Genomic DNA, 24,643 nt, shown 5'->3' on the forward strand with positions numbered 1-24,643 from the left:
AGCATAGGTCACTAATCCAGTGTTAATGGCTGAACGCCGCCTGAGCAGGGTCACCCTGCGCTTGCCCAATGGGAAAAACTCCAGCCAGGGCTTCAAACCGCAGCTGTCAATCCACCCAATGACAAGTGTTTCCTCTCAACAGATGCCACGGCCGGTCGGTGACCACTTGAGGTCACGAGAGGCGTCTCTAAGCTCCTGACATGCTTACTGCCCAGCCTGCCTGAAGTATATTCACTCGGGCTTTGCAGGAGCCACTGTGGAACCAAGATGAGCGGGGTCCACTGGTCCCCACCAGAACCTGATTGCTGGCCAGCATGACTTTAAGTATGTCACGCATGCACACCTCATAACCACCAAAACTTAGGAAATCAAGGCACAAAATGGCTACACGTGTGCTCAAGGTCAGAGCACACAGGAAGTGAAGGAACTGCCATTTGAACATGGGCAGGTCAGCACTGAAGCACAAACTCATCTCAGATAACACAGCTAGGCTGGGCAGTGGTGGCACGCACCTTTATCACAGTCTTTGGGAGATAGAGGCAGACAGATTTCTGAGTTCAAGGCCAGCCTGGTTGACAGAGTGAGTTACAGAGCAGCTGGGTCTACACAGAGAAACCCTGTCTCAACAAAACAGATGACACAGCTGATGGTGGGCAGCTCAGAGAGTTACACCCGCTATTTCTGATGCCAGTATCGTGGCATTGTTCCTTGTTGCTACTTGTCTCAAAGATATAGGTCCCAATTTTCCTGTCTGTCACCTTTTATCTCCCTTGTGGGGATAGTCCTTTACTGGTGCCATCTCAACCTGTGACCGCATGGCAACAGACAAGAATAATTCTATCGATAGACACAGCTTTGTTCCAGTCTGGTACTACAGAGAGGTCACAGAGGTAATGGATGTGTAAGAGACAAGGCCAGGCATTCCTCTGTGACCAACTCGGGGGTCAGGAAAGGGCAAAATGCTATGCCCAGCAGCTGTCTCTGGAGCCGGTGCAGAGGCGGAGCCAAGGAACACAGGACAGAGAGGCCACAACCACCCACCTAGCCAGAGGCCTAGCAGGGGGCTCAGAGAAGGCAGCAGGAGGCCTCCTCTGGAACATGCCTCTCTTCTTTATCACCACCTCTTCCCACGCTGTGGGTGATATGGTTGACTTCCTTCATGCTCTAAAGAACTGGGTATTCCAGGGAGAACAGGCAGGGGAGAGAAGTGATACGGGCAGGCCATGGGCCACACAGTGGCTTTCAGCACACAGCTCATGACATAGGCTGCCAGTCTCTGGATAATGGTGTCTCCTACCAACCAGAGTTGCTATGGGCGAGGAGGGAATGCTCTATAGAACTGTTCATTAAGACATCTTGATGGAGCATGGTGCTCACTGTGTAAAGATATTTTAAAAAGGAGGGCCCCTCTCCTCAGTTCTTTCCTCCTGCAAAGTAATTCTTCGTGTGAAATGAGCATTTTGATCTCTTACGGGGTCTGGGAGAGGGTCCAGGCCATCTCCTTTGGGGACATGGACACGGGGGTCCCAGCAGGCTAGAAGCGGCCTTCATTGTTTAGGGCAGACACTTCACTACAGCCGCCATCAGGACGGTAAATAGGTTTCACCTAGAGCCTGGACACATGGGAGGTCACTGTTACTCTTGTTGCAGTAAGCTGCCTGGTCCCCAGGAACTTGCAAGTGTGTACACCATCTGAACTATAAGAGACCTCAGATCCAGTCTAGGGAATTTCTTTTTTCTTCTGTGAAGGGCCAGTTAGCAAATATTTTATACTTTTTTTCTTAACCCCAGTTGCTGGCTTCCATTATTCAGTGAGTCCCTCCCATACCCCTGTCCTTATGAGGTTTAAGAAATATTTAAGTGAGCTCAGAGGCCGTCTAATACCTGAAGTTGCAAGGACTTCTCTGCTGGTCCTCCTCCATAGGTCATTCCTCATTCTTATCCCAAGCATCACAATCCTCCAAGACACCTTCCCATCCAACCTCCACCCATGACCCTGTGGTTTACTCCTTTTTTTTTTGTTTCTTCTTTCTTCTCCCTCCCTCATCCCTCCCTGTTCTTCTTAGAGCTTATCACAATCCTAAATCTATTTTTCTTTTATTAACCAATTCTCTCCATGTCTCTTCCCAGAGAATATAGGTTCACAAACATCAGGGTCTTGCCTCTCTATTCAATTCATGGGTTTGTCCGCAAAGACCAAGATTATTCTTGATCCACAGCACAGACCCATATATTTGCCTATTGAGTAAATAGTCAGATCAAATCAGATCTCTGATGGATGTCAAGGCTAACTGAAGTGCAAGGACCAGTATTTACAAAGATTCAGAAATATCCTCTTATTAGCTAAAGATACCCAGCTATGCTATAGATGAGGGAGAGGCTAACTCAGGAGGTGGGAACTCTCTCATGTCCTTGTTTCAGTGAGGTCACTGCAGGTAAGGGCAAACCACTTCAAGATATTTATCTGAGAAACAGTAGGACTAAGTTTCAACCCAGATCTGTCCCACTCTGGGGCAAAACTCCAACAAGCACGCTTGTGTAATTTTATCAATTTAGTCTAAATACAGATAACTTATTATTGGCCCCTGGAAGGGCTTGAGGGGCAGAGATATGTCTCTGAACTTTGAATAATAAACAAACGAGGTGGGAAATATTATGACACAATAAATATAGGATTATTAAACAATTGGTTTCAAGGCATAACCTGGGATTAGTGAGTAGAAGGAATCAAAGATGCAATAAAGTGTGTATGTGTATGTGTGTATGTGTGTGTGTGTCTTTTTATAAATGTAATCCCTAGGCTTAGCTAGGGAAAGCAAACTGAGATGTCTCAAAGCCAGTGAGAGGCGTCAGCAAATCCTTCGGTTTTCTAAGGACAAAGCTACTGCCCACTCACTGCAGCTGGACCTGTTGTCTGGGGGTGGGATGTATAAATCTGTACCCAATCCAAGAGAGCAGCTGATTGGGAAAGTCCATCGTCCTTATGCTCGAACACGCTAATCCCAGAGTATCTGCATAGAGATACCTTTCCTAGCAAAGAAAGAGGAGACCAGCAGACAAGAGGCAGAGAGGTGCTGTGAACCCAGCCTCCTTGGAGGAATGTAATCTTGACTGGAGTTGAGGCTGTCACACAAGAAGTGAAGACATTTACTCAGTTCTCGATATTTCCAAGTGGGTCAGCTTACACCGTGAAGTGCTTTGTAATTAAAATCCTTTTAAACTGTAACTAGACCATAGTGTCTAGACATCAGGAGGCTCCAATCTTACACCCATCTTACCGCACACAATTATGTGACGATCGCCTACATTTGGTCACAAAACATGTTATATTTTCTCTCTGAGAAAAACGTGAAGCGCGTGTAACTGGAAGGCATCTCACAGCCTACTGGCAATGGTCTGGGTTTCTCTCACCAACGCCATGCCCGAGCAGTCAGAGCAGCCACTCTGTGGAGAGGGCCTTGGTGTCTCCCTCAGCTGTGTTGAAGGTGCCCACATGGAGAATGCAGGACTTCTGGGTTCCGGGTTTGTTACCACATTGCTGTAAATATCTCTCACAGCCAAACTCAGAGTGGCGGTATTGGGTTGATAAAATAGGTAAGGGCAAACATAGTTTAAGTGCTCCTGAACTATGAACAGAAAGTAAGACATTCAAATGCACCCACCCACAAACACACTGGCATTCACCCATTAGGCAAGAGGAGAAGCACATCCATCATTCGTTTGCCTATTCATCCTAAAAACACTAAGATCAGCTTTCTTCAAGGCATCCTGTTGGTTGCCAAGGAAACAGAAAGGCATATGCCATGCTTCCTGTCTGCATTTCTCTACAGTTCAGCAAACTAACATGGGTCCTAAGCAAGACGGAGCTTCCCTGCCTCACACACACCATGGGATGGGGATGAGAGGTCTCCAGTGAGGGGGAAGGGATGGAGGAGCTGGAGGAGGCATGACCTAAAGAGGTTGAGTGTGCAGATGTGGGCCAAGGGGAAGGGGGAGGAAGTCAAACCACACAGATTCTCAGAGTGGGCGTGGTGGGACTGTGAGCTGAGACTGCAGATCTGGAGGAAGGACGCGTCTAAGGAAGAGGGAGAGAAGGAGGAAACCGGGAATAGAATGTACTAGGGTTCTGTTTGGCAAGTGCCAAGGTCGCCATGGAGGCATGGCTGATAGCACCTGTGATTTCAACACTGGAGAAAACTGAGGCAGGAGGATCATGAGTGTGAGAAGGGCCTGATCTATATATTGAGATCTTGTCTCAAGCACACCTACAACATGGGATGCAGTTAGAGGTGGTCTCACTTGAAGAGTGGAGAAGGGTGGAAAAACTGCAGAGAGCAGTCCTGGGAAGCTCACCCGTGTGGACAATGGAAACCCCCACAGGGAATCAACCCCTGCCTCTTGTGGGAGAGGAGGAAGTGTGCGTACAGATGATACAATAGTGCCAGGGAACACCCAGACCCCCTTACTAAAGGGCTGCAAAGCAGGGCTGATCCTGGCCCAGGGAAGTGCAGAAACCCAGCCTTCCAAACCATGTCTTCCATGCCTACATGAGCATCACAGGCTGCTGAGTCTGCTCCCAGCTCACTTCGGATGAATCAGGTGGGCCCCCTGCCATTCTCGGCACAGCTTTAGGGGAAGGATGGAGGCTGCCACTGCCTGGCCTCTAGTTTACACTCATTTATTTTGCTTCTCTCTCAGGAAGGAAAGGTGAACTTTCGTCTAGTATAGAGGCCTAGAGCACACCCTAGAAAGGGTGCCAGGATGTGATCACTGAAGCATGTCATTAGGAAAGAAAAGTCTTGGAGATGTTCCCCCTCGATTATGCAATTGTTTTATGAATCCAAGTTTTACAAACAGAACAAAAAATACCTTTGATATTTAAAAACCAACAGCTTTAGGGGAACAGAGTGAAGCGGGAACATGATGGTGAGAAGGTCTGGAGGTGTCACCGAGAAGTAAGGTGAGGCCCTGGGCTTTGCCCCCAAGGCTGAGGAGGACAGGAGCAGAGAAAGAGAGGAGAGCTCCCCCTCCCACTGGAAACAGGGGCTCTTGATTGAGGCACAAGCGAAAGAGAGGAAAGGGTAATCTATCATCAGGCAGAGGAAGGGACCATCCGTTACTGCCCATCAGATGATTCCCAGTGACAGCTGGCCTGATGGTCCCCACAAAGACCCAGCCCCATCATCTTGAGAAGCAGGTTCAGGAGGGTAGGCTGGGACCAGAGTCTCCTCATTCTCACACCAGAGGGTTTCCTCTTACTCAGTTTCAAGAAGCTGCAACTCCACCCCTAACTTGGCTGCTACTGAAGGGAACAGTCCCCACTAACTGCACAGTTGACTTGCGGTCGCTGTCACAGGTAGCTCAGTTCTGCTCACACACTTGTGCAGTGAGAGGCCATCTCCTTAGCACCGTCTCCCTGGTTTGCTTGTTTGTTGCATGTGTTTATGTGTGTAGCATGCATGCATGTGTTTGTTTATCTATGAGTACATGTATGTGTGGGGGTGCATGCCTGTGAGTGCACGTCGGGCCCAACTTGGAGTTTTTCAATCCCTCTCTACTTTATATGCTGAGGGGGTTCCTTCACGGCACCTGGAGCTTATCAATTTCAGCTATTCTAACTCGCCAGCTTGCCTGGGGGTCCCTTGTCTCTGCCTCCCAAGTCCTGGGATCATGGCAGACAGGCAGGCAGGCCCGCCCAGCATTTACCTGGGTTCTGGGGATCTGAACTCCAGCCCTCATACTTGCTCAAAAATGCTTTATTCAGATCTATGTTCCCAGCCACCCCTGTATTACTTATTTCCCTTGCAGATGGGAAAACTGCGGCCAAGATTGAAAGTCTGTGTTCTTTGTACGGAACACAGTCTGGTACAGGCGGAATGATGAGTCTGTGTTTTTTTTAAAATAACACTGAGAGGAAAGTTATCAGATAATACTTGCTACACATATAAATCCAATGTATGTTGAAGGCCTTTGTAAGCTATAGTGCTTTTTATAAGTGAGTCAATACCGACAATCAACAAAGTGACAGGTGTCACAGCCAGACCACCCTCCCATCCTGCTTCTTACAAAATGTTTTATTATATTTATCTCATTGTATTTTGTATTTGTTTTGTGTGTATGTGTGAGAGACACACATCTGGCAACATGAGAGCATGTCATAGCATGCATAGTGAGGTCACAGGACAACTTGCAGGAGTCAGTTCTCCCCTTCCATCACGTGAGTCCCAGGAACCAAACTCAGATCACCAGGTCTGGCGGCCTCGCCGGCCCACATCCTGTTTCTTACAAATGAGTGTTTTTAAATTTACTTGTAATACACAGAACTGACTGTTTTCTAAAAAAGCAACAGACCTACTTTCAAAGGGTTGAAGGCTCACTTAGAGAGTCTAGTCTGTTTTCAGCTGAGCCAACAGAAAACCAAAAAGGCTCCGGCTCCTGAGCTACATCTGGCCTCCTCTCCTGGCCCGCATAGGTTGCTCCAGATTGTTTTGTTTGCCTTTCGAAGCCCACTTCTTAAAAACACTGGGGAAACCCTTAGCCACTTCCGAGGTTTCCAGCAATGGTGCAGGCCCCAGTTAATCTCATAAACCAAAGCCATTACATTATGTACGGACAGTTTCCACCTCCTCGAGTGGGAACCCTCACGGCACCAGGGGCCAGGGAGCCCAACAAGGACAGTTGGACCAACTCACTAGTTCCAGGATTCCACTGCTGAGCACGTACTGTGTGCTCAGGAGATATCTGGTGTACGGAGAGGTATAAGATTTCAAAGGTTCTGCACTATTTTGAAAACAAAGTCAAAGCCACAGGCTGAGCTTGGGGTTGGGACTCAATTTGAAGTCACTTATGGGAAGTACAAAAAAGTAACATGGTGTTGTCTGGGCTTCTTCCAGAACCCCGAGATTCTCCTCTTTTGTACTTTATTTGTGGGCTGTGGACATCACTGGGGAGTGGAGGACATAGCACAGGACAGAGACCCCAAGAATGAGAGCCAAACACCCAGCTAAGAACCGAGACCTAGAGTGCTCCCCCACTCAGACACTGTGGCTTTAGTCATCTGACCTCTGACATACTTGCATAACAAATGACAGACCTGCTGGGAGCTTCATGTTCAGTCCCAACTGGAACAGCAGACAACAATCTTGGAAGTTTGGACTAAGGAAGGTTCAAATGAAGATGCTCAATCATGGGGAAAGGTAATTCCAGATCAGCCAACAGGGAGGCATTTCTTTGCTGTTCCCGCTAGCATTAAGTGATAGGAATAAGTTTTAGCCCAACAGTAACTACTTATTGCTAACATCTGCATCAGTGTAGTCTCCATATCCATCCATCCGTCCGTCCGTCCGTTCAACCATCCATCCATCCGTCCGTCCGTCCGTTCATCCATCCATCCACCATCCATCCATCTACCTGCCATAAACCAATCCATCCAACTATCCACCATCCATCCATCTCTCTATATGTCTATTCATTTATCCTTTTTTATTCATCTATTCACCTACCAAGCCATCCATACATCCATACATCCATCTATGCAGTCATTCACAATTTACCCACCCACCCATCATCCAAGCATTGATTACCCTTGCTGAATAAAAGTTAATGGTTACTTTAAGCCTTAAAGAAAACACCTGTTGAGATTGGGAGTTTAGGTGGCATGGGTTTTGCGATTCCCCTGCCAGTTAGACCTTCCAGAACATAAAATATTTGCTTCCTTCTCTCCTGAGATACAAACTCCCCTAAACATACCAGTCAGTACTTCAGAGGCTGTGAGCATATAACATCCCCAGAGACTTGACAAGGAATTCAAACCTTGTTCAGAATAGGCACATTGTCTCTGGTACATTCCACCACTAAGAGAGCTTACCCCGTGCTCCTCACCTAGCGGGCTGAACAATGGACCCCAACTCACTATTATGTCAGTGGAAACGCAGAAAGGCCTCATGTAAGCCTCTCAGAAAAGCCCAGACAATTCCTTCACAAACACCAATGTTGGACATCTCCTGGTGATACGACACCATGGGACATTCAGGAGCCAGCATCCTAAAGAAAGGGAGCCTGGCTTCTCCAGGTGTCCCCCTGAACTGCAACTTTAATAGAGGCATCTGGATGCCAGCTCTGCAGGGATGACCTGTTCAGGGACTGCAGTAACATTCTGCCCCCAAACAGACACCTACTCAGCCCCTACTGGAGAAGTAATCACAAAGTAGCTCCAAGCCGTGGAAAGCCAAAACAAAGAACCCCACTGTACAGCAATGAGGACAAAGGTCATAATTGTGTTTCACACTGGGCACTGTGCCTAGACACTTAAATATATCAACTCAAGGCTACCTAATTCCCTGTAAGGTGGGTGCTATTACCAACCTCATTTTACAATCGAGACACAAAGAAAGTTAAATAATACGCCTTAGGTCACAGGACCATAGGAGGTACGAACCCAGGATCCTATGACGCTATCGACCATACTTTCAGCCATGGATGGCTCTACAGCCACTCTTGCTACCTCATTGCAGACATGGGAGCATCAAAGGCAGTCTATTTGATGGAGCTCTGAGCACGCCTTCCTCTCTGAGGCCTGGTGAAGGATGGTTCCTCTCACCTCAACAATCCACAGCCAACATCCTGTCCATGGCATCAACGACATTAAGCACATCACCAACCCTTCTTGTCTCGGCTCCATCTCAGAAACACTGCTTCTTCACAGTGCACTATTTTTGCAAACTTCCGAGGACCACGTGGAAGGTGAGAGACTGAGCCGGGACAGGGAGAGAACAGGCAGGCTACAGGCAGACACCCAAGATGCCAAGACTTCATTTTAAGGGAGAGCATAGCCACCAGCCAATCAGATCACGCCTGCTCACAGATTCTGGAAGTCAGGCTGAAAGAGTGTGTGCTCCTAAGGCCAGGACAGTTCTAGAAGTGAAAAACAAAAACCACCAAATGTGTCACCTGAGTCCAGGGACCACAATGCTTTTTTTGGATTAGGGGTTTGATTAAGAAAAAGAAAAAAAAAAAAAAACAGTCAGGATATGGATTCCTAACAGCATGGAAGCCCAGCCCCACTCAGTATCCTGTACAAAGAAAGCATTCCGTCACTTTAGCACCTTTCCCCGAGACAATAGGCTACATTTTTCCACCTAAGAATTGTTGGCTGGAAACCACAGCTGGAAGTCTGCGAGTGTGGATGTGGCTCAGCACAGTCCCTGAGGAAAATGATTAATGGCGTTCCCAGGCCTGCTATCTGGTGGTTCAGATGCCGAGCGTAAGGGCTGGGCTTAGAATACATTGCCTTAAAGACCCTCTTCTGGGCACTGGGGGAGCAGGAGACCAGCGCACACAATCCCAAGGCCTGAGCTCTGGCAGGACTGGGCAGTGAAGGTCAAGGCGGAGAGTGGCAGGGGCAGGGCACCCTCAGGACCTATTCTCACTGCTGTTGTAGAAGAAGGAAGCTGGCTGTCCATGGAGGCCTTGCCTTGTAACAGACTGACCGGGGTGACCTTTGTGCAATAAAAGGCCATCCTTCAGTAGCACACAGGTGACTGTAGCTGAGATATTCCTTGAGAAGTCATATCCAGAGGCTGAAAGATGCAGGAGCTAAAAGATGCAGTGGCAAACCCACAGAAGATGCAGAGTATACACTGGGGAGGAGGGGGAACAGGAGGAGGAAGAGGAGGAGGAGGAGGAGGAGGAGGAGGAGGAAGATGACGACAACAGTGACAACTTGAGAAATAAAATGGACTGGAAAACAGTTTAACCACGGCCCACCTAACTCCACATGCAAAATCAGACTCAAAGTGACTCAAAGATCTAAACTTCATGGTTTTACAAGAAAACCGAGGGTGGGGGATGGAACCCTTGATGGAGTTTGCCTGGTGATGCCAGCACTACGTAAACTGTACGTGCTGGTGTGAGCCTGTCATCTCAACACTTGTCAGATGGGGACATCCTTATTTCCAGTCCAGACGGACACCTGGTGTTTAGGCGGTGACAAGAGATGAGCGCTGGGTTAATGAAGCACTCAGCATGGCCCTTCCCACATCAACGAAGCTACAGGATAAGACTTCCCAGCAGCACCCAGACCCATCCTGGCCTTGGCGGCAAAGCTGGCTGCCCTTGCTCCCAATGACCTACAGGCGTGCTATGAAAGCAAGCTGCTACCTGGGACACAAGGACACAGGCCACTATGGAATTCTCATGCCCACTGAGGTGTAACTCAGGGACAAGGGCTACCTCAGTCTACCCCTATCTACCTTTAGCACACCCTGGGATATCATAAGTTCCTCCTGGAGGAAGTAAATCAGGTGACTCAGGACCCAGAAATCCCCTGTGACCTGGCATCTCATAGGGTGAAAAGTTCCATGTGGTAGCCACACTCTCGGGCCCATCTCTTCATTTTCTATTGAAAATAAAGTTATTTTCATAAAGCATATTCTGATCACAGTTTCCCCCTCTGTCATCTCCTCCCAGGTACTCCCCACCTCTCTATAGCAAGGATTTCTAACTAATATTTGGTATCCAAATTGAGAAGTCCTATAAGGGTCAAAAATAGCATATATTTGAAGACTTGATACTAAAAAAAATGAAAGATACATTATAAATAGTACGATAGTTATTGTTTGCTAAAACAATATTTCAGATACATTTGAAAGAAATGAAAGGTCTGACTAGACTGGATGACGAAAAGGAATGGCGTTTGGATGCATGTTGTTGCAGAAAGGACTTGACATCGCTATACTGGCCAAATGAAATGGCCAAAGACAAAATGGTAAATATCTGATTCTCCTCTATGAAATACCTCAAACAGGAAAAATTACGGAGAAAGGGCATGGTCGGTGGAGTACTGTCAATGAGTTCAGAATTTCTATTTAGAGAGTGGAAAATTTTTAGATATAAGAAACTGATGCTGGGTGAGGTGATACATGCTTATAATCTCAGAACTCTGAAGTGCAGGCAGGAGGATCAGGAGTTCAAGCCCAGCCCAGAATACCTGGTTTGTTTGAGGTTAGCCTGAGCTACATGAGATCCTGTCTCAAAACAGACAGGCATCGAGATGGTTGAGTAACACTGTGGTTAATATCATGAAATTGCACTTTTAAAATGGTTAAGATAGCATATATATCTTACCACAATTAAAAACACCAGTTTTCTGGTTTCCACAGGTGGCCATGTTAAACAGACAAAACAGGAAAATCAAGCAAGGATTCACACAGAGAGAGAACATACGTCATTTGTCCTTTTGGGCCTGGGTCACCTAACTTTGTACTATTTTTCCAGTTCCATGAGAAGCTTCTTCCTAGGGCAAAAACTCATGGTTGCCAAAGTCACAGAGAACAAGTGATGGCTGTGGGCAGAGTCCTAAACAGGCCATGTATACTTTCCCATCTAAGGCACAGGGGACATTGAAGAAGAAGGGGCAGGAAGGATGTAAAAGCCAGATGATAGGGTGAGCAGTGGAATGCCCTAGACACAATACAAATGGTGCAATCACTAATCACAATGACTAAGGTTACCTACATAAGACCTACCCTACAAGAGTAAGTCAAAGAAGGGGGAGGGGCTCCTAGGGTCCTCCTCACTGCTGAGCTACTGGCTTTTAATTCTGGGAGACCTGGGATGGAGGATCACTGTCTTTAATTGTGTACTCACTTTTAAACACGCCCGACTCCAGGAGACAGCTCCAAACCCACCGTCAGATTGCCCCAGCGAAACTCAAGGATGACAAAACAAATCTAGAGATAGGAATGGGACTAAGGTTTGTGGGGAAGAAGAGGGATGGACAAGCATGGTAGGGTGGTGAGTGAGCAGGTGAGAGTGGTCAGGATGCCTTGTTCTGTTTACATGCGGGAAATGTACAAAATAAATTCAATTACCAATCAGCCAAGTGAATGAGTACAGAAGGCATAGTGAAAACTGGCAGCTTTCTCTCCTTGGGTTAAACAGCTGTCTTCAGAGAGGGTCTCAGAATAACATCTCTCCATAGAATTTCCATGGACAGGCCTGAAGGAATAGCTTCTTCCCCTACCCGTGTGTGTGTGTGTGTGTGTGTGTGTGTGTGTGTGTGTGTGTATGCACATGGGCACATTTAAAGTTATTTCACCAATCCGGAGAGATGGCTCAGAGGTTAAGAGCACTTTCTACTCTTCCAGAGGACTCAAGTTCAGATCCCAGCATCCTCATTGCAGCCACAAACATCTGTCACTCCAGATGCCCTCTTCTGGATTCCTTGGGCACTGTGCATATGTGCCACACATACACACATGCAGGCAAAGAACATACACATAAAGTAAAGTCCTTGTGCTTCTCCAGTGCTGCTCACATCACAGTTTTCTTGGGCAGAGCTGGTCCACAGACGCTGGCTACTGATCCCCAGGCGGCCACCTCTGCCCCGAATTCCGGCTTTAAAAACCACGCCTTTTCTTTCAGTCCCCATGGCTATGTGTGGCTATTTACAGTTACTTGTAGTCAAACACAATCCTTACTGACTCAGCCAGGGAGAACAACCTAAAGGTTCAGCCTGATGTACTTCCGGGTAGCTCCCCGCAGGAGAATTCCTTGCTATGGAAAGTAGCCATCCCCAGGGCTTTTCTTCTTCCTCTTTCTTTCTTTCTTTTTTTAAAATGAAAAACAGCAACAACAAGGAGGAGCAAGAGCCTCAAGAAGAAAGAAAGACGCCAGGCAACTAAGTAGGAAGCATAGCTTTCTTTCAACCCTCCATTTTTGCCTCCTGCCCCATCTAGACATTCATTTATTTGGACAGTCTGGCGAGAGACTCCCTAGAGTGCAACCCCGGGTGGGCCAGGGACTGCAAGAAGTTTTTCTCCATGGAAAAGGAAGGTTCCTCTCCAGCCTTACAGACCTATTGATCAACTGATTTCCCACACCCCTTAGGAAGCTAGCCAAGACCCAGAAGTGGCTGCAATCACTGCCCCTGCCTCACAGGGGAGAGATGCTCAGAGACAGGCAAAGGGATTAGCTGGGAGCACTTCTAAAAACTCCTCCTACAGCCTTGGGAATAGCACAGCTCACCTGGATCCTTCAGGAGAAAGCTACTTCCCAACTTCAACATGCTTTTCTTTTTTGAGACAGGGTTTCACTGTGTAGCCCTGATTGGCCTAGACTTTGACCTCAGAGATCTGCCTATATCTACCTACCAAGTGCTGGGATTAAAGGCATATGCCACCATGCCAAAACCAGCATTTTAATGAATGAAAATTAGTTTTCGTTTTTCTTTTCTGTGATGTAGGATCTTATTTAGCCTAGGCTGGCTTCAAATCAGCTACATAGCTGAGAATGACCTTGAACTTCTGATCCTCCTGCCTCTGCATCCTGAGAGCTGGGATTATAGTCCTGTTACAGCATGCCCCATTTATGGGCTAAGGGATGCTAAGGATGAAACCCTGGGCTTCATGCATGCTGGGCAAGTGCTCTGTCAACTGAGCTACATCCCCAGCTCAATTAGCTTTCCCTTTTTTTTTTTTAAAAAAAAGTATATTTAAATGTGGTTATTATTCAGTATCCATGGACTTCTAGGAAGCCTCTCTCACTTCCCCACAGATACCAAAATCTACGATGTTCAAGTCTCTTGAATAAAATAAATGGTGTATTGTGTTTGCATATGACCTGTACCTATCTCCCCATGCACTTTAAGCCATCTCTAGATCCCTTATAACCATACCAGCAAAATGCAAATGCTATATAAATAGTTATTTTATTGTATTATCAAGGGAATGACAAGGAAAAAAAATCCATGTACATTCAGGACAGATGAACATTTTTTTTTTAAGTATTTTTGATCTGTGGTTGGTTGAATCCATAGATACAAAACTCAGACATGCATAGGGTTGACTGTATTGCCACAAAGCAAATCACAGTGGAACCAAACTGATGGTTTTGTATGAAGCTAGTTTAAGGAGAGACGGTTTTCTTTTCAGTAAAATGTTGTCAGGAAGTGGCCTTTGGGTAGATTTGTGTGCTCCCTTGAGATAGGTAACTCTGTGGCAGTTAGCACACCCTTCTATCTCCAGCCTGGTCCAAGAGCAGGGTCAGCGGTCTCTGGCCAGGTGAGTGGGCAGATCTAGAATTTCCTCAGCTAGTTCTTGCATGGAGTACACAATTTCACAGCCCAGAGACAGAACCACCTCTGCCTTCCCAGCTGCCTGTACCTGTCCATATTAGGCAAAGAGGCACTTGACCTGCCACAGCCTGTGTGTGTGACTTCAGACGTCAGGAATGTCTGATAGGCTTATCCAAGCAGGAGATAGTAGCTGGGCACTCCCAGGTTTACCCCTTCCACTCCTAACTCTCCCCTGCTCTCAGCTTCAGGCCTCCCCAATGGCTTCACTCAGGTCATGCAGGTGCCACATGGCAAGCTGGGTCATGTGTGAGACCCACGACATGAGATCTTCATGGGGAGGTGGTGCTGAGGTGGCCATGAGGAAGGGTCACACGGGGGGGGGGGCAGAAAACAGCGTGTGCCAGCTCAGCTGGATGCTCCCCAAATGCACACTCGTCCCTCTACAGTGACAGAGGAAGAGGACTGTCTTGGTTGTTCCTTGTCATCATATCAGCTATTCCCAAATCTCTGACTGGGACAGGAATCCGTGAGTCATTTTCTGCAAGTGTGTTTTTCTGTAAGATGAACAGTGCCTGCTGGCCTGCAATCATCACCCGGTGTTGTAGAGCGAGCCCAGGGAGATGCTACGATGATCACCCGGTGTTGTAGAGCGAGCCCAGGGAGATGCTGCAATCATCACCCGGTGTTATAGAGCGAGCCCAGGGAGATGCTACGATGATCACCCGGTGTTGTAGAGCGAGCCCAGGGAGATGCTGCAATCATCATCCGGTGTTATAGAGCGAGCCCAGGGAGATGCTACGATGATCACCCGGTGTTATAGAGCGAGCCCAGGGAGATGCTAGAAGATGCTCTGGGCTGGGTGGCGGGGTGTCCAGTCTAGGGAGGTTGAGGTGAGGTTCTTTGCCCATGGTCCTCCTTCCTTATAGCCTGGCTCTAAAGCAGGAGGCTTTCCCCCATCTCATCCATCCATCCATCCATCCATCCATCCATCCATCCATCCATCCTGCTTTCTCAGGCTCTTCCTGTCCCCTCGCCCCTCTTTCTCATTACAAAAGCAATGCCTCTTTCTAGATTGTCTTTCGTCTGTCCTCAGCTCTGCCAGACAGACTCCTACCTACCTGGCAAACTCCCACACCATCCACCCTCCTCCAGGAAGCATTTCCAGACTACCCAGCCAGTTAGTCATTTGTTTTCCTATATTCCTGCATACCGGGGCACACACCCCTCTCCTAACACTTGGGATACCAATGATTGTGATGACTCGGGGTTTGCCGATCATGACATATGCAGTAGACAGCACTCAAGGACTCCACAGGGATGACTGGATTTAACCCTGACAGTCACTACGACATTCACTGTGAAAAGCATGGAGACAGTACAGCTGCCTGCAGAACGATGGAAGGGTTTACAGGTTCCTAGATAAGCTTTGGTGCGTAGTATTAGCTCCATAACACTCAACTGGTAAATTATTTAAAAAAAAAAAAAGGCTCAGGTGAGAACTTTATTTTTTAAAGACAAAATCTCATATAGCCCAGGTTCACCCTAAACTTTTGGTCCTCCTGCCTCTACCTCTCTAGTGTTAGGATTACAGATATGAGCAACCACACATAACTCTAGAACTATTTCTTTTTAAATATAATTTAAATTTATTATTATTATTATTGTGTGTAGGGATGTGGGCCATGGAATGTATATGGAGGTCAGAAGATATCTTTGTGGAGCTGGTTCTCTTCTTCTACCCTTACGTGGGCTCCAGGGATTGAACTCAGGTCACCCGGTCTGCATGACAAGTGCCTTTATCCATTGAACCAACATCTCAGTATCCCACTGGCAGTCTTTGTTGGACGGTGTAGCTCAGTCTGGCTTCAAACACTGTGTGAAAGGTAAATTAACTCCTTCTTTGTTGTTGTTGTTGTTGTTGTTTGAGACAGGGTTTCTCTGTGTAATAGCCCTGGCTGTCCTGGAACTCACTTTGTAGACCAGGTTGGCCTCGAACCGACAGAGCTCTGCCTGCCTCTGCCTCTCAAGTGCTGAGATTAAAGGCATGCACCACCACCAACTGGCTGATTAATACCTTCTTACTCATCTTTCAAACCACCTTTACTGTTGGACGACTACCTGCGGTGTGGGGATCTACAAACACCTGCTGCTGGGACAAACCAAGACAACCTGAATCCCAGCAGTGCTCCTCCCTGGCTCCCCCAAACAGCTGTGGCTCCCCGTCTGTCCCGCACCCTGCACATGTCACCTGCCAGGTGAAGAGAACACTATTCTCTTACATTGCTTCTAGAATTACATACGTGCATGGATTTGGAGGTGTGACTGCTCTACACCAAATTACATACTGCAGGTTCATCTGAGCCTGGCATACCTACCCACCTGGATGTCACATCTGAGTCAGGTGTGGCCCGAGAACCAAGGTGGCATCAATCTCGAGAGAGTTCATATGATTTGATCCTTGGTTCACCCCATTCTTATCCAGAGCCACACCCAGGGAATGAATTATAAAGAGCCTAATGAAACCCTCATAAATATTAATAGGTCATAAACAACCGTCTTGGGCTAAATTATGCAATGCACACTGGTGCCAGTACTCTGAAGGCCTGCTAGGTCATCCTCATTTCTAGGCACCTCCGCTGGAGCTCTTCTCCCCAGAGACCCTGGTCCTCCTGCCGCTGCCACCAGCACACAGGCAGGTGTGGACGGAGATTTGGATGCAACCACAACACTTAATACATGCAGATGGGGCACTGATAAGCCCAAATCAACTCCAGATGGTACTGGATCATGTGCCCCTCAATACAAAGAAGGGGTCAGGACGAATTGCATTTGTTCCTACTCATGGCTAACAGGGAGCTTCCATTAAGCCAGGCATTCATCACGCCTGCATTATCTGGAATAGGATTTATGATCAACCACTTGTTTGCTAAGGTCTAGTATTTTTTATCTGGCTGATGCTAAGCATAAACTATTATGTCAAAAAAAACCAAACAGACATGCTGTGTGAACAAGTCAGTGTTTGTCACGTGGGAGGACAGGTGGGACCCATCTTCTGTGGTTTGGCTTGACTCACGAGAACAGCAGCACAGCCTCTTAGAGCTGAGTGCCCATCACCCATGCATGAATCTGGCATGGGAGGGCCTGACCAGAAAAAAGTAAGCAATAAAAGAGAACACCTGTGTTTGTCTGTACTCCCAGTCCCGGGAAGCTGCTCCACCCATGTGTCAATCATGTGTGGAAGGGCTGTCAATTGCAGTAGCCAAGTCTCCTGGATTTTATTATTATGAATCCAGAGTCAGGGCAATAAAAAAAATTCACTATTGAGTTGGGAGAGAAAGATTTACCTTTTGGGTCATAGACCTGTCAAGATGGGACCCAGACATTATAAGAGGAGAGGAACCTGCCCTCAGTATAGAGGAATAGAGTAAAATAGCCAACAGGGAAGGAAAGAGAGAGGATGGGAGACAGCATGGTGGACCATCTTGTCTCCATGAGTGAATGGTTTCCCTGCCAGCTTGACTGGTTTGAACTGGGTTGCTGAAAAGACCAGCAAAAGCGACCTTAGAGTCTCAGTGTAGACTGCCGGTGCCTGTTCAGCTCTTCCACTCCTCAGCAAGGATAAGACAGACTCCCAGACATTCCAAAGGCCTTCATTCCCCTCACAGAGGCCAACAACTCAGGCTTGGGGCCACTACTATTGACTGAAGCACCACGAACTGAAGACGCTCTTGTTTTCTTTGTATCTCAGAGTGACCTGTCAGCCACACGGCATGGAGACTCTGCTGCACGGAGCCACTCGAGCTTGTAAAATAGGACTGACCAGACACGACAAGCCACCCTCTGCCTGATGATTTTTCAAAGCGCACCCTCAGAGCCAGGTGTGGTGCATGCCAGTAAGCTTAGCAATCAGGACGTGGATGCAGGAGATCAAGAATTCGAGGCTGGTCACCAGGACGTACTGAGTTTGTGGCCAGCTTGGGCTACGTGAGACCCAGGCTCAAAACAAAAGACATGGTGTTAGCCAGCCTTCCTCTCATGCCTGGCTGGCTCGCCTCGCTCAGAATGTTCACCTTTGCATTGGCCACCAGGGCAATGCCACTTCCTAATAAAACAGTCCTGCTAGGCAAGGTGACTGACTCACACCTTTAATTCTGGCACTGAGACAAGAGAATTGCCTTGAGGTCAGAGCCAGCCTGGGCTAACAGTTCTAAAAAAAAATCCTCCATGAGAGACAGTGTATCAAATAGTGACCACACAACTTCTTTCTATGGTACCCTCCTTATATGACTTCCTTGGGGGTTACAGGGACCATACATGGGGTTCTTTTAAAAAGAAAGCTACCATATACAATGACTAAAAAAGGTAACTCAATTCCCCAGAGAGCCATGAACCCGGAAATTACAACTTTGAAGGAGGCATTGGTGGGAGAGGCACCCAGGGCATCTGTCTTCTTCCTTTTTCTTTGCCACCCTGGTGTCTCTGCTTGAAGCTAGAGTGTGGAAAGTTTTGGACCAGCATGGAGGGAGGGGGGCAGAACGGGGTCTCTTCTCATGGCTGAAGCGCATGTGGTTTTAGTACAGTTAGAACACTGGCCTGTACTCTGCACACTGGTGTATGGGGCTCAGGAGCTTGGCAGCTGTCTCCCTGGGGCAATGGAAAGCAGCCGTATCCCACGGTGGCCTTAGCCACTCCCCATCACCAAAACAAAAACACAACAGGCTCCATTGCTATGGAGAGTTCAATCCTCTTGTCCTGGGATTGGCACGGACTAGAATTCCATGGGCTTTGCTGAGCTACCTCCCGAGAGAGATCTAAATACCGTGCGTTCAGCGTTAACCTAAACACACAGCCTGGATCTCTACCAGCAACGAATCTCAGCTTTAGCAGCCTGTCGGGCGGTGACATGTCAGAGATGTCAGAAGAGTGATGTTCTGGGCCCTAGGTTCACTGATGCTGCCAACAGTGGGCCACAGGGCACACAAGCAGTTTAGGAAGACTATCTCATCCACAGGTGTGCTCCTGAGCAGAGACACGGATCCTGGGAAAGGGGCAAGGAGATGGTCAGAAGAAAATACCAGCAACTACCCCACAGCTCAAACTGGGAAGACGGCTCAGTGAGTACAAAGCTTGCTGAGTGGGCATGAGGATCCGAGTTCCAATCCCCAGCGGCCATATAGAGTCTAGGTAGGCATGGAGACAGACATCTGCAAGCCCAGCATTGAGGGGACAGAAACAGGAGGATTGTGGGGGCTCACTGGCCAGCCAGTCTAGCTGAAATAGCGAGCCCGAAGCTCAGTGAAAGAACCTGTCTTGAAAGAGCAATGTGGAGAGTAATAGAGGAAGATGGCTGAAGTTGACCCCCGGCCTCATATGCTCACACACAGTGTGCCCACCCACACCCGGCCCCACCCCACAAAACCAAACGGGGGCTTTCTAAAATGTTCGCTGTCAGTAGACAGACACTAAATGGCACATGCTAGGTGACACAGTGCTTAAGCTGTAGACTCAGAGCCGCCATGCCTCCTGGAAGTATGAACACAAGTAAAACAATTGCTTTCTCAGTCTGCACATCTCTAGAGCAGCACGGGGACCTCCTGCAAGTGTCCAATGCTCAGATGGGACGAAGGGTACCTTGTATACAGAAGTTGCTCAATAAAGAGCAGGACCCACAGGCAGCAGGGTTGTAGAGACAGGAGGATTAGGAGATAGGGTGGTGCTGTTTGCTTCATGCCCCATTTTGCTTTTGGCTCCTTCCCTTGGAGAAAGTACAAAGGGGTAGCAGTGGCCACCACAATTGGATCAACTTCAAGTCACCCCTTCCTGGCAATGGAAGCGGTCCCCTGAAAACCACAATATAGCACCCACAGGCACATCTATTAAGAACCTCAAAATTGGAAGATAACATCTCTTCAGTTTCTTTTTTTTTTTTTGGTTTTTGAGACAGGGTTTCTCTGTGGTTTTGGAGCCTGTCCTGGAACTAGCTCTTGTAGACCAGGCTGGTCTCGAACTCACAGAGATCCGCCTGCCTCTGCCTCCCAAGTGCTGGGATTAAAGGCGTGCGCCACCACCGCCCGGCCCTCTCTTCAGTTTCTTTTCCATGAGAAACGTCTGCGGGGTCCCCTTACCTTGGTGTTCATGCAGGCTTTTCCTCGCTTGTACTCCTTGTGGGCGCCACGCTTATCCAGCTTGTGCCAGAGGGCCTTGGCCTTCCAGGTGTTCACCTTGGACTTGAGCTGAGAGTAGAAGTTTCTATGGTCCAGCGGATCTAGGTCCAGGAGGCAGGTAAGGATGTTGAAGGCCTGGAGGGTGCCTTTGCACGTGGTAGCTTGCACAAAGTTCTCAAAGACCTGGCTGGCCTGGGCCTGTTTCTCATCCTCATTTTCTCCCATGGTTCAGGAGCTGCGTGGCACCGTGGTGTGGAGGGGTCCGAGGGCTACCATAAAGTGCTGTAAAGGTGTCACACCTGCAAAGGAAGGCGTCGACAGGTGAGTCTCACATCCTCTAAAGGGACTAAAGGGCTGATCTTGATTCCGCACACTCACCGCTCCACCTGGACCTTATTTGGAGAAGGTCCAATGTACCTTCTAGCCTGGCATGACGCCTTGCTGGCAACCTCGCTCCCCAGCCCCCAGTCCTTTCCCTGGCTGGAGAACTGCAGATTGCACCCAGCTATATAAATATACTCCAGAGAATGTCAACAGGGCTCAGGCAATCATGCTGCAAGTCAGATGGCTCTGGAAACGGAGTAGGGAAAGGAAAAGGCCAGACAGGCACAGCCGATTTAGCCCCTATGGAAACCTATCGTTCTTGGTGCTGCAAGCGGATTAACAGGAATTTGACCTGGTTATAATGATGTCAGTGCACAGGTTAAAAAACCCATAGACCATTATCTTCCTCCAGGCACTCTGACCCTTTCCACTGATCACCCTAGGGTCAGGTTTTCCCCAATACAGGTGACAAGTGGCAACCTCTTACAAATTCTGTTTCTGGAATCCACTGGAAGCATCTACATCAGGCAACCGGAAGACAGAGTGACATGGCTTTCTCTTTGCCGATAGTGAAAGGATCCTGGTCTGTGCAAAACCAAGCTGAGAGCTGTCTGAACGAGCAATTGGACTGACGGAACAGGGACGTGCAACAGGGTGTTCATTCGCATCGCTGAAATATTTGCTTGGGTTTGGGGCACGCTCCCCGCCTCCCTCTCTCTGGGTCATTCTAACCTCAAGCATGTCTTAGGAAAGTCGTTTCAGCTTCAAAGGAATGAAATGAAGGGAAGCCGCTTCTCCAAAGCAAAGCTTTCTTTTGCTTTTCTCTAGATGCATACTTAGAGCAAGAAGGCCAGTGAGAGGGCTTTGAACTGGCCCCAGCGTTGGGGTTCTGAGGAACCTGGCAATGGGAGACTGGACAACACACAGAGTAAAAGGCCCCAGGCAGTTTCGTGCTTCCCAGATCGGATCATTTACGAAGGGCACATCTGGATCAGAGGTTTGTTTTAAAATATCCAAAAGCAGTCAGGAGGCTGTGTGTCTTTTTTCCCTAATGTCTGATTCATCCACAACAGTTTCTGTCACCTTGGCGAGCATCAGCATCGCACTGGGTGCTGGGAATACAGAGATAGCTCGTGCAGAGAGACCCCAGCTGTGGAAGAAGATGGAACAGTGGGCAAAAGACACTGTAGCATTTGGACAAAGAACCTGGGGTTGCTCAGAGAAGCAGGTGTCCCACTGAGCCTGGAGAAGCTCCCAGGAAATGCCAAATTGCTTCTGTTGTAGGAAGGAGAGGGATTGCAATACAAGGTCAGGGAGTGGACATTATGGGCCAGCGAGACACCCTTCAGAGGCATGAGTGGGGAAAGAGCTGGTTCAGTTACAGCAACAGTAAATTCAAGGTGTTAACAGCTCAGGATTTCTGCAAAAGTGATAGATAGATCAGGGGTTCTGAGATCAATCGTGGCAGATCTCCTCCAGGTCAAGGGGTATACACGGCTCATGTGGGAGCCTATTTTTCCCCTCCTGCTCTTCAAGGACATCTGCTGTGCAGGCACTGTGCTCACATGGAGATTAACCTCCGTCCCTGTGCGAGGTCTTAACTTGCATATGTTGGCCAGGCCCATCCTTCAAGAAGGCCTACCTCGATACCCTGATCCAAGCCGCCCAACAAGTTACACAGGTGGAGAGAGCTAGCAATGCCGGTGCCCTGCCTAGCTTGGAGGAGACATGAATTCCGTCTCTTGTGCTCCCTTCGCTCCTCTGACATCCCCGGCACTTGCCTGGCATCTCACATCAACACTGTGGCCTCTCTGCGGGTCACACTTGCCCCCCAGAAAGCACCCACAGGAAGCAGGGCTCATCTGCTTCTCTGAGTGTGTTCACATTCCCAGACTTGTCTATCAGTGTGGCATTGCATGGGGGCTATGGAGGGCAGCTAAGAGACAAAACAAGGCTCCCTCTACAATCCCTAGTGAGGATGGATTGACCTTGGAGTGCGGTGGGTGACCTTGGAGATTTGGGAGCAGGTGAGCAAAGCCCCTTCACCGCCACATGACCTCATACAAACCACTTAAATGACAAGACTCGGTTTCTTCTAAGAGAAGGCTGATAACCTCAGGCCAAGAAGTGCTGGGCATGTGTGCTAACATATGTAATGCATGTAACACACGCTATATCCAAATCCATTCGCCACTCTCAGCTTCCTATCTAAAATCTGTCTAAAAGTGCATACCATTAGCAAGTATCAAGCCAGATCTGTCTCCCAGGAGACAATTACAAACCTGAAGAACTTGTCTTCTCTCTCTCTCTTAAAACCACTTAAATCTTGGACTTCAGTAGAGGATGAGGCAAAGGTGGTGTGAGGGTCTGGGGGTGTGAGAGTTCCCAGAACTGGCTCTTATCTAGGGTGCGATAAGAGAAGGGGAGGTAAAGGGCCCATGGGAGGAGTTTGGCTCTGGACACGAACCCCACTGTACCAGGCTTGACCACGCCTCCCTGGATCTAAACAGTCTCCGCATTTTTAAAGACTGGATTGCCAAGTCATACCACTTTAAGATGGCACTGTCACATGGTGGGTAGCCGTCTTTGTGGGAACATCAGATTGTTTATTCAATCAAAGAAACCTGTGCCTGAGTCAAGTCTGAAGAACTTGCCAGCTGTGTGACATGAGACACACCATCTCAGTTGGTAACCTCAATTTTCTTGTCTGTAAGATGGAGACAATACTTCTCACATCATAGGATCACATGAGAGAAATGCCTTCGGGTTTGGGATGTACTTACTGTTTGCTGGCCTTGTAACTAGCACTAATCTTTCAATGGTTCAAACACCAGCTCAAAGAGAAACAACCTAGGGCTTAGAAGGCTTCCCAAAGCATTTGCCTAACATGCACAGACCTAGAACTGACAAAAAAACAAAAATAAAAAAACAAAAAAACAAGCACAATTCCAAACCCTGCTAGGTTAACTTCCTATGTCAAGAAATTACAAGTATCTTAAAACTACAGGACATGGCCCATCCCAGTATCTCAGCTCTTGGGAGGCAGAAGCATGTTAGGCCAGCCTGGGCTACATAGGAAGATCCTGTCTCAAAACAAAACAAACAAAAACTCTAGAAGTCAAAAGCATCAGTTCAGAAGATCTAGGCCTGAGCTCCCTTCTTAGCCTTGTAGTCTTGGTCTAATCTCCAAATTTGTGAGTTTTAATTCCCCACATGCCAAGGGGGAATCTCACCCAGGGAGTTTTGATAATAAACTAAGAACACAGAGTGCATGCATGCAGTGTTGGTCAGGGGCCTGCCTAGCACTGCGAGGGGGACACAGTGAGTCTGAGCCGTAAGCTTCCATTTTTTTAGAGATTTGTGGGTTCATGACCTCTGGGAAATACTCTTACCAGCCCCAAATGACAAAGGCCAAAAATTGTTGAAGCGGAGGTGAGCAAGGTGGCTCACGCCTGTAACCCCAGTGCTTTTAAGGTAGAAGCAGGGAGATTAGGCAGGAGTTAAGGTCACCCTTGGCTACAAACTGAGTTCAAGGCCATCCTGAGGCTACACAAGACCACAGAGCCTTAAAAACAAGAAGAGTACTTCAATCAGAGGCTCCTGGGTGGCTGGTTCTTGGTAGTCTGCCCTTTTAACCACCGCCCAGATGTTGCCTCTCTGGAGTCTGAGACGTAGTAGAAATAGAACCAACTAGCTAGAAATATGCAGGGTTTTGCATTTTCTGGGAAGAAACAAGATGTGAAGTGTCGTTTCCAAGAATAGCCCGCAGAAGTTTGGGCTTTGTTGACTGAGCCCCTTATTTGCGGTTTTTCAGCTTCCCTGCCTGTGTGACTTCATGAGTCACACAGACATTCCCTTCCCCTGCCTCTGACCATCCAAAGTGAACATCCGGAGCCCTGTACTGCAGGTGACATCATAGTGATGGGCTCAGTCCGCAGCATCTGGGAGACAAAGGTCACAGCTTGCACGACAAGCCTGTGCTCCCTCCCAATGTAAGTGCTGGGACTCCTGAGTCCTGGCTGGTCTGTGTATTCACATTTAGAACTTCACTCCCGAGGTGTCCTCTGAGCCCCAGCACCTG

The 24,643-nt window shown here is 48.1% G+C and overlaps 1 protein-coding gene across 3 annotated transcripts in view; it reads right to left on the reverse strand.

Moving 5' to 3' along the window:
• The window catches only part of Mical2 (microtubule associated monooxygenase, calponin and LIM domain containing 2), a 196,709-nt gene that overhangs the window by 129,336 nt on the left and 42,730 nt on the right, over nt 1–24,643 (reverse strand). For all 3 annotated transcript variants that reach the window (XM_057778566.1, XM_057778568.1, XM_057778567.1), the window contains one exon: nt 20,200–20,537. In XM_057778566.1, the coding sequence (XP_057634549.1) occupies nt 20,200–20,463 (264 nt within the window). In that variant the 5' untranslated portion in view covers nt 20,464–20,537. The remainder of the gene's footprint in view (nt 1–20,199; nt 20,538–24,643) is intronic.

Source organism: Chionomys nivalis, chromosome 8 (assembly GCF_950005125.1).
Source record: "Chionomys nivalis chromosome 8, mChiNiv1.1, whole genome shotgun sequence".
Taxonomy (NCBI): domain Eukaryota; kingdom Metazoa; phylum Chordata; class Mammalia; order Rodentia; family Cricetidae; genus Chionomys; species Chionomys nivalis.